Source organism: Chiloscyllium plagiosum, chromosome 35 (assembly GCF_004010195.1).
Source record: "Chiloscyllium plagiosum isolate BGI_BamShark_2017 chromosome 35, ASM401019v2, whole genome shotgun sequence".
Classification (NCBI taxonomy): domain Eukaryota; kingdom Metazoa; phylum Chordata; class Chondrichthyes; order Orectolobiformes; family Hemiscylliidae; genus Chiloscyllium; species Chiloscyllium plagiosum.
The window spans coordinates 30,835,372-30,848,110 of record NC_057744.1 but is presented as its reverse complement, the minus strand read 5'-3'; the positions used below and the strand labels follow the sequence as shown (position 1 = coordinate 30,848,110).

General features: G+C 41.6%; 1 protein-coding gene across 3 annotated transcripts in view; it reads left to right on the top strand.

The window, feature by feature from the left end:
* Nucleotides 1-638: 638 nt before the first annotated feature.
* LOC122540728 (arginyl-tRNA--protein transferase 1-like) overlaps nucleotides 639-12,739 on the top strand; it is a 66,610-nt gene continuing 54,509 nt past the window's right edge. The window contains exon 1 of one of the 3 annotated variants that reach the window (XM_043676865.1): nucleotides 639-729. In XM_043676865.1, the coding sequence (XP_043532800.1) occupies nucleotides 714-729 (16 nt within the window). In that variant the 5' untranslated portion in view covers nucleotides 639-713. Of the gene's footprint in view, nucleotides 730-1,438; nucleotides 1,995-12,739 lie in introns of those variants that run through there. The other 2 variants (XM_043676866.1, XM_043676864.1) reach the window with 2 other exon arrangements.

Here is a 12,739-nt window from a genome sequence, read left to right as displayed (position 1 = left end):
TAAGTAGCTATTCATTCTCCTAGAGACAAAAAAAACCTGCAGATGCTGGAATCCAAACCAGATTACCTGAAACACTGACTTCTCCACCTCCTGATGCTGCCTGGCATGCTGTGTTCTTCCATCTTTCTGCTTGTTTACCAATTATTCTCCACGGCAGATCATTATCCATTCCTTTTTCTGTCTGACCATTCTTCTCTCTCTTTCAGCTCTATTCCAACCTATCATTTACTGCTTACCCCCACACTTCACCCTATCTTCTGCATTAGAAAATGACAGTTTCCTAGCTACCATCAGTTCTGAGGAATGGTCACTGAACCTGAAACGTTAACTCTGATTTCTCTCCATAGGTACTGCCAGACTTGCTGAGTTTTTACAGCAATTTCTGTATTTTGTTTCTGATTTCCAGGGCCCACAGGTCTTTTGGGTTTTATATACATCATTTTTTTTTGGTTTCAGAGACCACTGGCCATTCTTAATGTAATTCTGAATCTCTCTGTGGTCAACTCATTGGAAAATTTGTGGAAAATCACAACCAGCTGACTATACCTATCTAATGTGGAACTGTGATTCCATTTAACTCTGGCAGCTGTGTCTTAAACCCCATTGGGAGAATCCTGCTCTTCTGCCATATTCCAGTGGTAAAGCTGTCATGTTGCTGTCCGTTGGAGCATTGTTCAGTACAACGTTCATGATAGAAAACAGTAGTTTAAACAATGCAGAAAATGCCCCGTAAGTATTGCACAGGACCTATATCGTAACTGGTACCAAATCTCGTTTCCCCAGAACCTTGCGCAGGTTGACCTATAACCTCGTTTGGTTTCAGTTTTCTAGCATTTTGTAATATAGGTGGACCTACTGAACCTTGGTTCAGTATCTCTTCATTTTTGAATTCTCCCGTTCAAATCCCTGTGGCTATAATCTCTACCTGAAACTTTTTCTTAAAACCCTCTATGACCCCAGGTCCTACAATACTGATCTCTAGCAATTTTTTTTTGTCTTGACTTAAATTACAGACTGCAATAAAATTCGACTTCTCTCCACACAATGTTCCACTTTGGGGAGCCTCAGTACAATGTCAATACACTTAAATTTTCTTTATGTTTCTTCCAAAGTGCACTTTAATAAAGTTTGTCAAAAAAAAGTTTCAATTGATTATTACAATATTCGCAGTAAAAGTCAGCGCTATACCCAGTCGATAAGAATAGACCTACAATTGACAAAATATATTCTATGGCAGATTTACAACCTGAGGGCAAAAAGTAGGCCCATATTTCACTGATGTGCTTCTTTACATTTTCAATACTGTTGTCTTACAACGTGCATTCTTTGTTAATATTTTGATTTTTTATTTCAAAATATACTTCATAAAAATGTCATGTTAATATTTTGATTGTATTAGAGTTTGCAGTTTATATCTTCTGCCACTGGGGGCGGTACCCCCAACCAGTTTCAATTCTGGAATTTGCTTCCTTACCTTTAAGTCCGTCTTTAAAACCGATCTCTGACTAAAATTCGAGTTAGCTGCCTGTAATTGTGTGGCAAATGTTGTCTGATTGAGCAGGCTTCGAATCTCCCGAAGGGCGCTACATAAATGCAGGTCGCTCCTTTCGCTCTGCAAATTAGCAAATGCATTGGAAAATTTGCATTTTGGGCATGTCTCTGAGAACCTGGAGGACGGGGGAAAGGGGTGTTGGAGCTGACAGCTTTGGGGTTGGAACTCCAGTGAGCGTCAGTCGGACGGATGAGGAAGTAGTGGAGTAAGCTGGGTTGGCGTCTGCCTCGCCAGTGGATATGTGCGTGTGTGTGTGTATGTGTATCCGGCTCCGGATCCTGCCCGGGGAATAAGCGGATGGGGTGATACCGGCAATTCCCCCTCTTCCCCAACCCTATGGGAACCAGCAGCACCGGGCATAACCCCCCGGCGGGGGAGCTCAGTCCGCCCCTGGAGGCGTGGACTTGTGGCTACTGCGGGAAGGACTCGTTCTGCGCTCAGGGTAAGAGACACAGACCGACAGAGAGAGAGGTGCTGGGGGTACAATCCCGGTGAAAAGTCTGGTCAACAGGACCAGGACCGTGTGTGGGAGTTACAAGCCAAAAAATATGGACGAGCAATCGTTACACCTAATTGTATCTGTTCACTTGATACTTTGTATTTTGAAACAAACACAATGTATCCAACCACTGTATCCAACAACTGAAAGTGAAAATGCTCCAGTCACTGTTGGCTTGCTGGCATGGATATGCCCTTGTTGTTAAGATTCTGTCTATATCATGCTAATGACACCAGGTTGTCGGTACCTAGGGCTTGCGGACCTGTTGATTTCAGTTGCCACAAGACAGGATGCGTTCTTCACCTTTTCCTGGTGCTTTTCTTCAGACTGTCCTCTTTGTTTTGGCATCCGTTTCAGGGTAGGAACTGAAGTCTGCAGTGACTTTCGCCCATAGTTCGAGTTCTTTTTTTTTCACTCTCTCTCTGCGAAATGCCGAGAATATTTTCCGTGTTTTCTTTTGTACTTATTTATTTTTATTTTTGCCCAGGTTTCCATGAGAACGTGCTTTTTTTTGTCGCGAGAGTAAACGCGAATGACGGTTTATGGCGTTCCACTGACATTTGCTGGTTGTATTTCAACTATGGGTTGAAGTAATGAAACATTATTTCAAAGCAGTGGATTTGCATCGTTGGTATGTTTGGATTACTCCAATTGTGGTTCTATCTTGTTCCCCCCCCCCCCAGCTTTGAGAGCTGTAGAGTTTCAGTGTGGAGTGAGGCTTGGTTGGCAGTCATATAAGTAGTGCCCTCGCTGAGCCCTGAACAGCAGTTTTGGTGTTCGTTTCTGTCTAATACTGTCGCCTGTCACGCTCTATTCTCCTAATGTCCTGATTTTTTTAAAAATCTGAAGTTGTGGGGCCATTATCATTTGTTGCATTGGCCAGATGCTGATAAATCTTAAAAAAAAATGTATCTTTTAAGGCAGAGCTGTGGAGATTTATGTTTTTTTCTCTGAGGGTTGCTAATCTGTGGAATTCTCTTCCTCAGACAGAGGAGAGGCTTGCTTATTACATTAATTCAAGGTTGAGTTAGATTCTCATTAGGTGAGAGAGCTATAGAGCTGTTCAGCATGAAACAGATCCTACAATCCAACTGGTCCATGTCGATCAGATATCCTGACCTAATCCAGTCCCATTTGCCAGCATTTGGCCCATATCCCTTTACCCTTTAAATGCATGTACCCATCCAAATGCCTTTTAAATGTTCTAATTGTACCGGCCTCCATCACTCCCTCTGGCAGTCTGTTCTATACACATAATCTCTCTCTGCATGAAAAAGTTGCCCTTAGGTCCCTTTTAAGTCTTTCCCCTCTCAACTTAAACCTATGTTCTCTAATTTTGGATTCCCCTACTTTGGGGAAAAGAATTTATCCTATCCTTGCCTCTCATGATTTTATAAACCTCTGTAACATCACCCCTTAGCTCAAAGTTTGGGAGAAGATTTGTAGCTCGGGTGCTCATTGTTGTGGTTCTGTTCGCCGAGCTGGAAATTTGAGATGGGACGAAACTTCTGCAACTCAAATTCCCAGCTCGGCGAACAGAACCACAGCAACGAGCATCCGAGCTACAATTCTTCTCCCAAACTCTGAACACCTATGGGTGAGAGACGCTAAGACAAGTCAGAGGAGGCTCCCAAGCACTGAGGATGTCACTTAGACAGAGGACGAAACGTCTGCAACACAAATTCCCAGCTCGGTGAACAGAACCATAATCACCCCTTAGCTCCAGCCTATTCAGCCTCTCCCTATAGCTCAAATCCTTCAACTCTGGCAACATTCTTGTAAATCTTTTCTGAACCCTTTCAAGTTTCACAACATCTTTCTGAGAGCAGGGACACCAGAATTGAATGCAGTATTTCAAAAGTGGCTTGTACAGCCACAACATGACCTCCCAACTCCTGTACTGAATGCACTGACCAATAAAGATAAGCATATCAAGTGCTTGCTTCACTATCCTATCTACCTGCGCCTTCACTTTCAAGGAACTATGAACCTGCACCCCAAAGTCTCTTTGTTTGACAACATTCCGCATCAGTCCCGCCCTGATTTGCCTTAGCAAACTGCAACACCTCACATTTACTTAAATTAAACTCCATCTACTACTCCTCTGCCCACTGGCCCATCTGTTGTATTCTGAAATATAATTTTTTGCTGTGCATTACACCTCTGATTTTGGTGTCATCTGTCAACTTGCTAAGCATACCTCCTATGTTCACATTCATATCACTTATATAAATGACAAAAAGATGGGGGTTACGTGGGACAGGCCAGAAAGTGTGGAGTAAAGCCCATAAGTAGACTACTCATGATCTCCATTCTATGTATGTTCCTATTGTGACCCTTCATCCTGGTCTGGCATTACAGTGGATGCACCTGATTTCTAATTCACGTCAGGGCACTGTTCAGATTCAACCACACTGGTTGAGGACTAGAATCATAGAGTTCCAGACAGGGTAATCATGTCAGGTCGTCTTCCTTTTAGAGAACTTCAGTGTTTTAAACAATTCAATATTTTCACTGTGATTTTTATTGAGACCAGTTTTATTCTCTTCTTTAGATATTTTTCTAAACAACAGTTTAAAAATCTGACTTTAATTGAGTCAGAATTAAACTGGACCTGGTCAGTTAATGTTACCACTGCACTATAATATCCTTCCATTTGTGTTCTTGCATGTTGGGTGTGAATAGACAATTGAACTGTAGTGCAGTATTGGAGCCAAGCCAAATTCTGTCTCCATTCAATATTTAAATCCATGTCTCTGTGTTGAGTATTGCTGAAGAGCTATCAGAAATTTTTAAGGTTGTTTCACATTCCGCCAGGCAGAACAACTTTAATTGCAGCTCAGCTACTAAAAATAGGCCCATGTACTTGGGGGTTTCTATGGTTCAGTTGCTTGCTAATTGGTACTCTGTAATAAGATGATGCATGACTAATGGGTTGGTTTCTATGTTGCCATTGTTACCAAACCACATCATTCATTAGGGCAAGTGACCCCAATGTGTCACTGCACTGAAAGACCTTCTGAAACCTTACCTTTTGCCAATATGATTTTCATCTCCAATGAAACTCAAAGCTGAGTAGAGTTCACAAGAAATCCCAAGCAAAAACCCACCAAAGGCCTACTGTAAAATATTGAAAACGGCAAGAACTGTGGATGCTGTAAATCGAAAACCAGAAATTGCTGGCAAAGCTCAACAGGTCTGGCAGAATCTATGGAGCGAAATCAGAGTTAACATTTAGGGTCAAGTTCTGAGGAAGGAATTCTGATTTCTTTCCATAAATCCTGCCAGATCTGTTGAACTTTTCCAGCAATTTCTGCTTTGATTCAAGTGTGAAAGATTCCTGGCTTTGATGTCCACAAATCATTAAAGACATCTGCACAAACCTTACACAAGTGTAGACTTTTAAAAAAAAAATTCTAGTGTGTGCCTGTGGTCACCCAGAGCAGACTCTGCAGTATAAAATGAATCAAAGCCTGATTCACAAATAAGGAAGCAGTCCACTGTCACTGCTGCAATTATCCAGTTTAACCACTGAGCTGGGGGATTATACTAGTTGCTGTACATTTTATGTCGGGCAGAAGCAAGGAAACAAGACCACTCTGCACTTGCAAACATAAAGTCCCTGCAGTGACAGACAAATACCCCATATTTTGGCTCTAAGTTACAAGTATGATTAAAGTGATGAAATCTGAAATTAGAAAGATATTGTGTCAAATACAAAATCCTTTAATAAAGGAAACAAAGTTCTGAATTACATTTCCTTTTGATAGTTAGAAAATAGAATGTTCATTGTTTAATTTTGAAATTGGTGGACAAAAGTTTTGTTGGGAAAAGTGTAGAGTTTTATGTCTTCAGTTGATTTGTATTTTAAAAATGTTTTTAATGGTTCTTTGTAATGTTTCATCATTGTTCAAAGACATATGGTTGTCTCTCCTCAACCTCATTGATTTATAACAGAGTACACAAGTTGTATTGAGTTCAAAGGGTTTATTGAAACTATTGGTTAAATCTGCCTGTGTTAGACTGATTGCTCATTCTTGCTTCATTTATGTTTCAAGTTCAAGATGTAGTGAAATTTAGGATCATGTTTATTTAGCCATATTTTCTTTTCATATTCCTATACAACATACAATCCAGGCATTATTTGTCAGTGATAGTGATCTCATTGAGCAGCTGAATAGACCAGGTGGTATCACTGGACGTTGGGTCTCCCAGTTAATTATTAAAATTTTTTATTCATTCTTGGGATCTGGATGTCAGTGGTTAGGCCAGCATTTATTGCCCATTCCTAATTGCCTGGAGGTAGTAGTAAGAGGGAACTACATTGGTGTAGGCCAGACCCACATATAGACATCTGTTTCCTTCCCTAAAGGATGTTAGTGAACCAGGTGGTTTTATTTTCCTTAGCCCCGATTGCATTTGACATGGTGGTGATGAACTGCCTTCCTGAACTGCTGTAGACCATTTGCTGAAGGTACACAATGCCATTAGGGTCGGAGTTACAGGATTTTGGCCCAGTGACACTGAAGAAACAGGGATATACTTCCAAGTCAGGCTGTTGAATAGCTTGGAGGGGAACTTACAGTTGGTAGTGTTCCCAAGCATCTACTCCCTTATTTAGATGGTAGTGATCATGAGTTTGGAAGGGACCCCTTAAGAAACCTTATCTTCTGGATAAGCATCGGTGGTGGAGGGAGTGGATATTTGTGGATGTGGTACCAATCAAGCAGACTGCTTTGTCTTGGATAGTGTCAAGCTTCTTGGGTATTTGGGGCATTGCACTCATCCAGGCGAGTTTTTGTGAGACTCCTGATCATCTTATGGGCAGGATTTGGGGAAATCAATAGGTAAATAACTTGTTGCAGGATATCTAGTCGCTGACGTGCACTTGTAGCCACTGTCTTTATATGGCTAGACCAGTCAATTGTTGATCAATGATAACTCCCAGGATGTTGGTAGTGGAGGATTTGGTGATGGCAATGCCATCGAATGTCAAAGGGCAATGGTTAGATTCTGTCTTTTTGCAGACGGTCAATACTTAGCACTTGCTAGCCAGAACCTTGATCTTGCCCAGGTCTTGCTGCATTCAGGAAAGGACTGTTTAAGAAGACAGGCAGGAGGCTGGAAGAACACCGCAAGCCTGGCAGCATCAGGAGGTGCAGAAGTTGCTGTTTTGGCTGTAACCTTTCTTCAGGACCCGAAGCAGCATTGTTCAATCTTCAATAAGCATTCCCATTTCTGAACTTATGATGGAGGGGAGGTCACTGCAGATGCAGCTGAAGATGGTTGGGCCTAAGAAACGTCCCTGAGAAACTCCTGCAGAGATGTCCTGGAGCTGAGATGACTGACCTCCAACAACCACAGCCATCTTTTCTGCTAGGTACGATTCTCATTGATTCCAGTTTTGCTCAGGCTTCTTGATGCCATTCTCAGACAAATGCAGGTGAGAATCACTCTTACCTCACCTCTGGAATTCAGCTGTTTCGTCCATGTTTTGAGCTAAGGCTCAATGAGATTAGGAGTTGAGTGATCCTGGTGGAACCCAAACTGAACATCAGCGAGCAACTTATTGCTGAACCAGTTGCTGCTTGATAGCACTGTTAATGATGCTTTCTATCACTTTATGGTTGAGTAGACACCAATGGGGCAGTAATTGGCAAGGTTGAGTTTGTTCTACTCTTTACCGAATCAAGCACACCACAGTAATTTTCCACATTGTTGAGTAGATGCCAATGTTGGAAGTGTTTTGCGAGGCGTACAACAAATGATGGAGCACAAGTCTTCAGTACTATTAATGGAATGTTGTCAGGACCCATAGCTTTGGCAGCATCTGATGCCTCCAGGCATTTATTGATATCACATGGAGTGAATCAAATTAGTTGAAAACTGACATCTGTGATACTAGGTACCTCTAGAAGTGATAAGTGCACAATGCAATGAACCGCAGATACTCAAAGCTCTCAATAAGTAAGAACTTTCTTGGCATCCTATCAAAAAATAGTCAACAACTCTCTACTGCAGAAGATAGGGGGAGGCAATGGCCTAGTGGCATTATCATTAGATTATTAATCCAGAAACCCCAGTAATGACCTGAGGATCCTGGTTCACATCCCACCATGGCCAATAGTGCAATTTGGATTCCATTTAAAAATCTGGAATTAAGAATCTAATGTCCATGAAACCAACGTTGATTGACAGAAAAACCCATCTTGTTCACAAATGTGCTTTAGAGAAGGAAACAGCCATCTTTACTTGGTCTGGCCTACTATTGAATTTTCAGCCCTGCAGCAATGTGGTGGGCAATAAATGCTGGCCAAGCCAGTGACCTCTACATTTCATGAATGAATTTTAAAAAAAAGACTCCTTGGATGATGGTTGGTAAACTGGACAAACACTGGTTGTTTTATGTTCAGCAATTCCTCTGCTCTTTCTGCAAATCCTGAGGTATATTATGGGTAACCTGGCATGCTTAAATAGGTTTCCACTCTATTCCGTCACACTCTCTCTTTTTTCCATGATGATAACTGTGCAGATGGAACCAAATGCTTTTGGTTATTTATTATAGTCTGATTCCATTAAGTGCACATTTTATTTTGTTTTTTCTGTTCGTTTAATTTCCCCTTTGTCCTTCATGTTTGATAGGAAAGCTTCCAGCAGCAGCACAATGGAAAGAGAGGGAAAGATATGGCTGATTTCTTATGAGTCAAACCTGTTCCTCATTATATAAAAGCATTCTCACTAAGTTTGTAATAAATACTCATGATCACTCTACCTTCTGACTAAGTTTGGTGGTGTTGATGTGCAGGCCTCCTTCATAATCGCGAATAAAAGTCGCATTGTGGTGTCAAAAACTGGAGCACCCGGAGGAAATCCACACAGACACAGGGAGAATGTGCAAATTCCACACAGACAGTCGTCCGATGCTGGGATAGAACCCGGATCCCTGGTGCTGTGAGGCAGCAGTGCTAACCACTAAGCCACCGTGCTGCCCTAATGTCACCCTATATCTCCCAATGGGTCAATTTTCATGTTAAGTGAATTTGTGCTGAATGAGTTAAAATGTCACACAATGCTCAGAAACCCATTTGTTCAAGACCCACTTGTAGATTTCAGTACAATGTTTTAGGCTGACACTTCAGTGCATTGTGCTGCACTACCTCAGTAATCAGATGTACTGACTTGTGAGTAAAACTGAGGTTTCGCTTGTCCTGTCGGGTACCTGAAAGGTCTTGGGAACAATTTCAAAGTATAGCAGGATAATTCCCCCAGCTTCCTGGCTAATCTCTCAATCTCTCTCTCTCTCTCTCTCTCTCTCTCTCATCAGCCCAGTTGATACTGTCACTATCACATTGCTATTGAAAGCTTGCTATGCGCAAACTAACCTACTCCATTTCCCACATTTCAATATTAACTATAATGTCATTGGCTGTGCATGCTCTAGCTAATCCTGTGATTGTGAAAAGAGCTATATAAATGCAAGCCTTTCTTCCTTAAACCATGGGAGCATTTACCCCAACCTAGATTACAGCGGAGTGAGATAGTCATAGGAAACAATCCAATTAGTCTGTGCTGAACATATTCCCAAACTAAACTATTCCTGACTACCTACTCCTGGCCCATATCCTTCCAATCCCTTCCTATTCATGTACTTATTAAATGTCTTCTAAATGATGTAACTGTGCCCATATACAGCGGAGTGAGATAGTCATAGGAAACAGTCCAACTAGTCTGTGCTGAACACAATCCCAAACTAAACTATTCTTGTCTACCCCCTACTTCCTGAAGAAGGGCTTATGCCCGAAACGTTGATTCTCCTGTTCCCCGGATGCTGCCTGACCTGCTGCGCTTTTCCAGCAACACATTTTCAGCTACCTACTCCTGGCCCATATCCTTCCAATCCCTTCCTATTCATGTACTTATTAAATGTCTTCTAAATGATGTAACTGTGCCCATATCCACCCCTTCCTCAGGAAGTTTATCCCACGTACAAATCACTGTGTGTTTTTTAAAAAAAAAATGCCCTCACTTTTTTTTTTTACAATCTCTCTCCTCTCACTTTAAAAATACATCCAATGGTCTTGAAATCCCCATCTTAGGGAAAAGGTACCTACCATGAACCCTAGCTGTACCTGTCATTATTTACAAATCTCTATCTGGTCACCTTGCAAACTCCTAGGCTCCAGTGAAAATTGTCCTAACGTGTCCAGCCTTTGTTTATAACTAAAAGCTTCCATACTCTGCAATATCCTGGTAAATCTCTTCTGAACCAGCTTCAGCTTAATAATATCCTTCCTATAACTGGGTGACCAGAACTGGGCATAATATTCCAGAAGAGATCTCACCACTACCCGGTACAACCTCAACATGACTTCCTAACCTCTATACTCAAAGGGCTGAGCATTGAAGGCAAGCCTGCTAAATGCCTTTTTTTACCACCCTATCTACATGTGGCACAAACTTCAAGGAATTATGTACTTGAACTCCGAGGTGTCTCTGCTCAATAACACTATCCAAGTGTCGAACATTAATTGAAATTGAAGGAAGGAACTTTGCTGTAGAAGACCTCTTTGCGTTTCCCAGTGACAATTAGTGTGCATTCCAGTGACATATGGGCCAAACCCAGTTTGTGTGCGTGGGCTCTGCTACCAACAACACAAACTAATTTTGAGGTGTGATGCTGGTTGAAAGAGAAGCATTGAAATGATAAAATGTTTCAGTTATGCAGATACAGAGAAACTATTTCCTGTGCTGGGGGCATTCTGAATGACAAGGCACAATCTTAAGAATGGAGTTCAGTCATTCACAAATAAAAGCAGAAAGCACACTTGGATGCAGTTGCTAATAAGAATCTCCAACTGTGGCTGTTGGATCAATGGAAAATTTCAAAATAGAGATTAATAGATGATTTCTTGGTAAGAATATCAAGGGATACGAAGAGAACAAAATTGAGTTACAGTTTATCTGTGACCTAAATGATTAATTGCTGGACCAGATCTCAGGAGCTGTTCTTGTCTCAGTGCCTCTGTGTAGAAATATGGGCCCTGCTACAAGGGCTTCTTGCTCTTTTTAAAATAGTGAACTTGAATCTTTAACAGGCAGTTCTGACCACAGGACATAGGGGAAAAAGTGATGACTGCACATGCTGGAGATCAGAGTCGATGGAGGGCTAATGTCAGAAACATCGACTCTCCTGTTCCTTGGATGCTGCCTGACCTGCTATGCTTTCCCAGCACCACACTCTTGACCGCAGGGACAGGCCAAGTTATAGAGTCGTTGGGACCTCTTGTGCATAGTTGTTTTGGATTTATAGCAAGATCGCAATTGTACCTTTTGTTATAGGGTATCAAACATTCTCACCAATTCATTGTAATGTCACATACATTCCTTAGGTCATGATGACAACATGTTACAACACACTTTTGTTTGTGACCAACAATTCTGTATTTTGACAGTTGCTTCTGTAAAAGACATTTCTCTTGATCACACTCCTTTACTGTGTCCATTTTTACATTGAAGACCCCTTAGACTTTACAACCAATGGAAATATATTTCCTTATTACTTCCCAAAAGTCTTGCTAATTCAAAAAGCCTCTGAGTCTGCTGTGCCTTCATTTTCTCCTTGAAAATAATCCCAGTAATTTGCATCTTTTCTCATAATTCCCAATTACTGTTCTTGATAACTTATAATTCTGATTAAATCTATTCATTCCCTGAAGTTTGATATCTTTCGAAAATGGGATACCTATCTGTAGTGTAACCATTGTCTATTGCAAGTTTTATCATTATCCTTTTGTAAAATACTCAGCACTTCTATTTATAAAACTCTGATATTTTTGATCATTCCATAGTCTAATCTATCTGCACTTTGTCACCTGGGGAAGCTGCGTGGTGGAATCCCATGGAAAATACCTCTTTTGACCATCAGTAGCTTTCCATTGATTATACCTGTGTGTACGTTTGTGAGAAACAACTTGAATTTATAGAGCAGCTTCCATTATGTCTGCACAGCAGTTTACTGCCAATGAAGTATCTTTTGAAATGTAAACACTGTTTTAAAGTGGGGTGGAAGAAGGGGGAATGGGCCATCCAAACTGCATGGAGCAAAGCTCACAAAAGCAGAGATGAGGTTCATGTGCAAGTGTGATTTTTAACTTTGTACACCCCAGTCCAACACCAGCATCTCCAAATCATGACTACTATCGACACCACTAACCGCCGGCTTAAAGTGGAGAGGATCTCCAAGAAGATCGCACATATCGACACAGACATCAAGTTTCTACAAGAATGCAGGCAAGCAGGAAAGATCCCGAAAGGATTACGGATCACGGATCACGAACCCACTTAGGTCGACCTACAACACAGACTACGCAGAGAGTCTTTGTCATCGCACCTCTCGTAAACTTCTCAATCATCTCGTGCACCAACTCTACAGCAGGCGCCACAACCTTGAAATTCAGATGGAGTCCACACTCACAGCCTGCACACAGGATACATCAGTACAATTACGTGACATTGCCAAACAGACAAGGCGACAAGACTACACCACGTACATGCACGCCAAGAACAAAAAACTGGAGAAGCTTGGCATTCTCACCAGTAATAGCAAAGCCCGCCCTGGAACCACAGTAGACAACATTATCACTGCGGGGAAGTCTATTTATCGGACCACATCCTTCGACCGGAAGAGA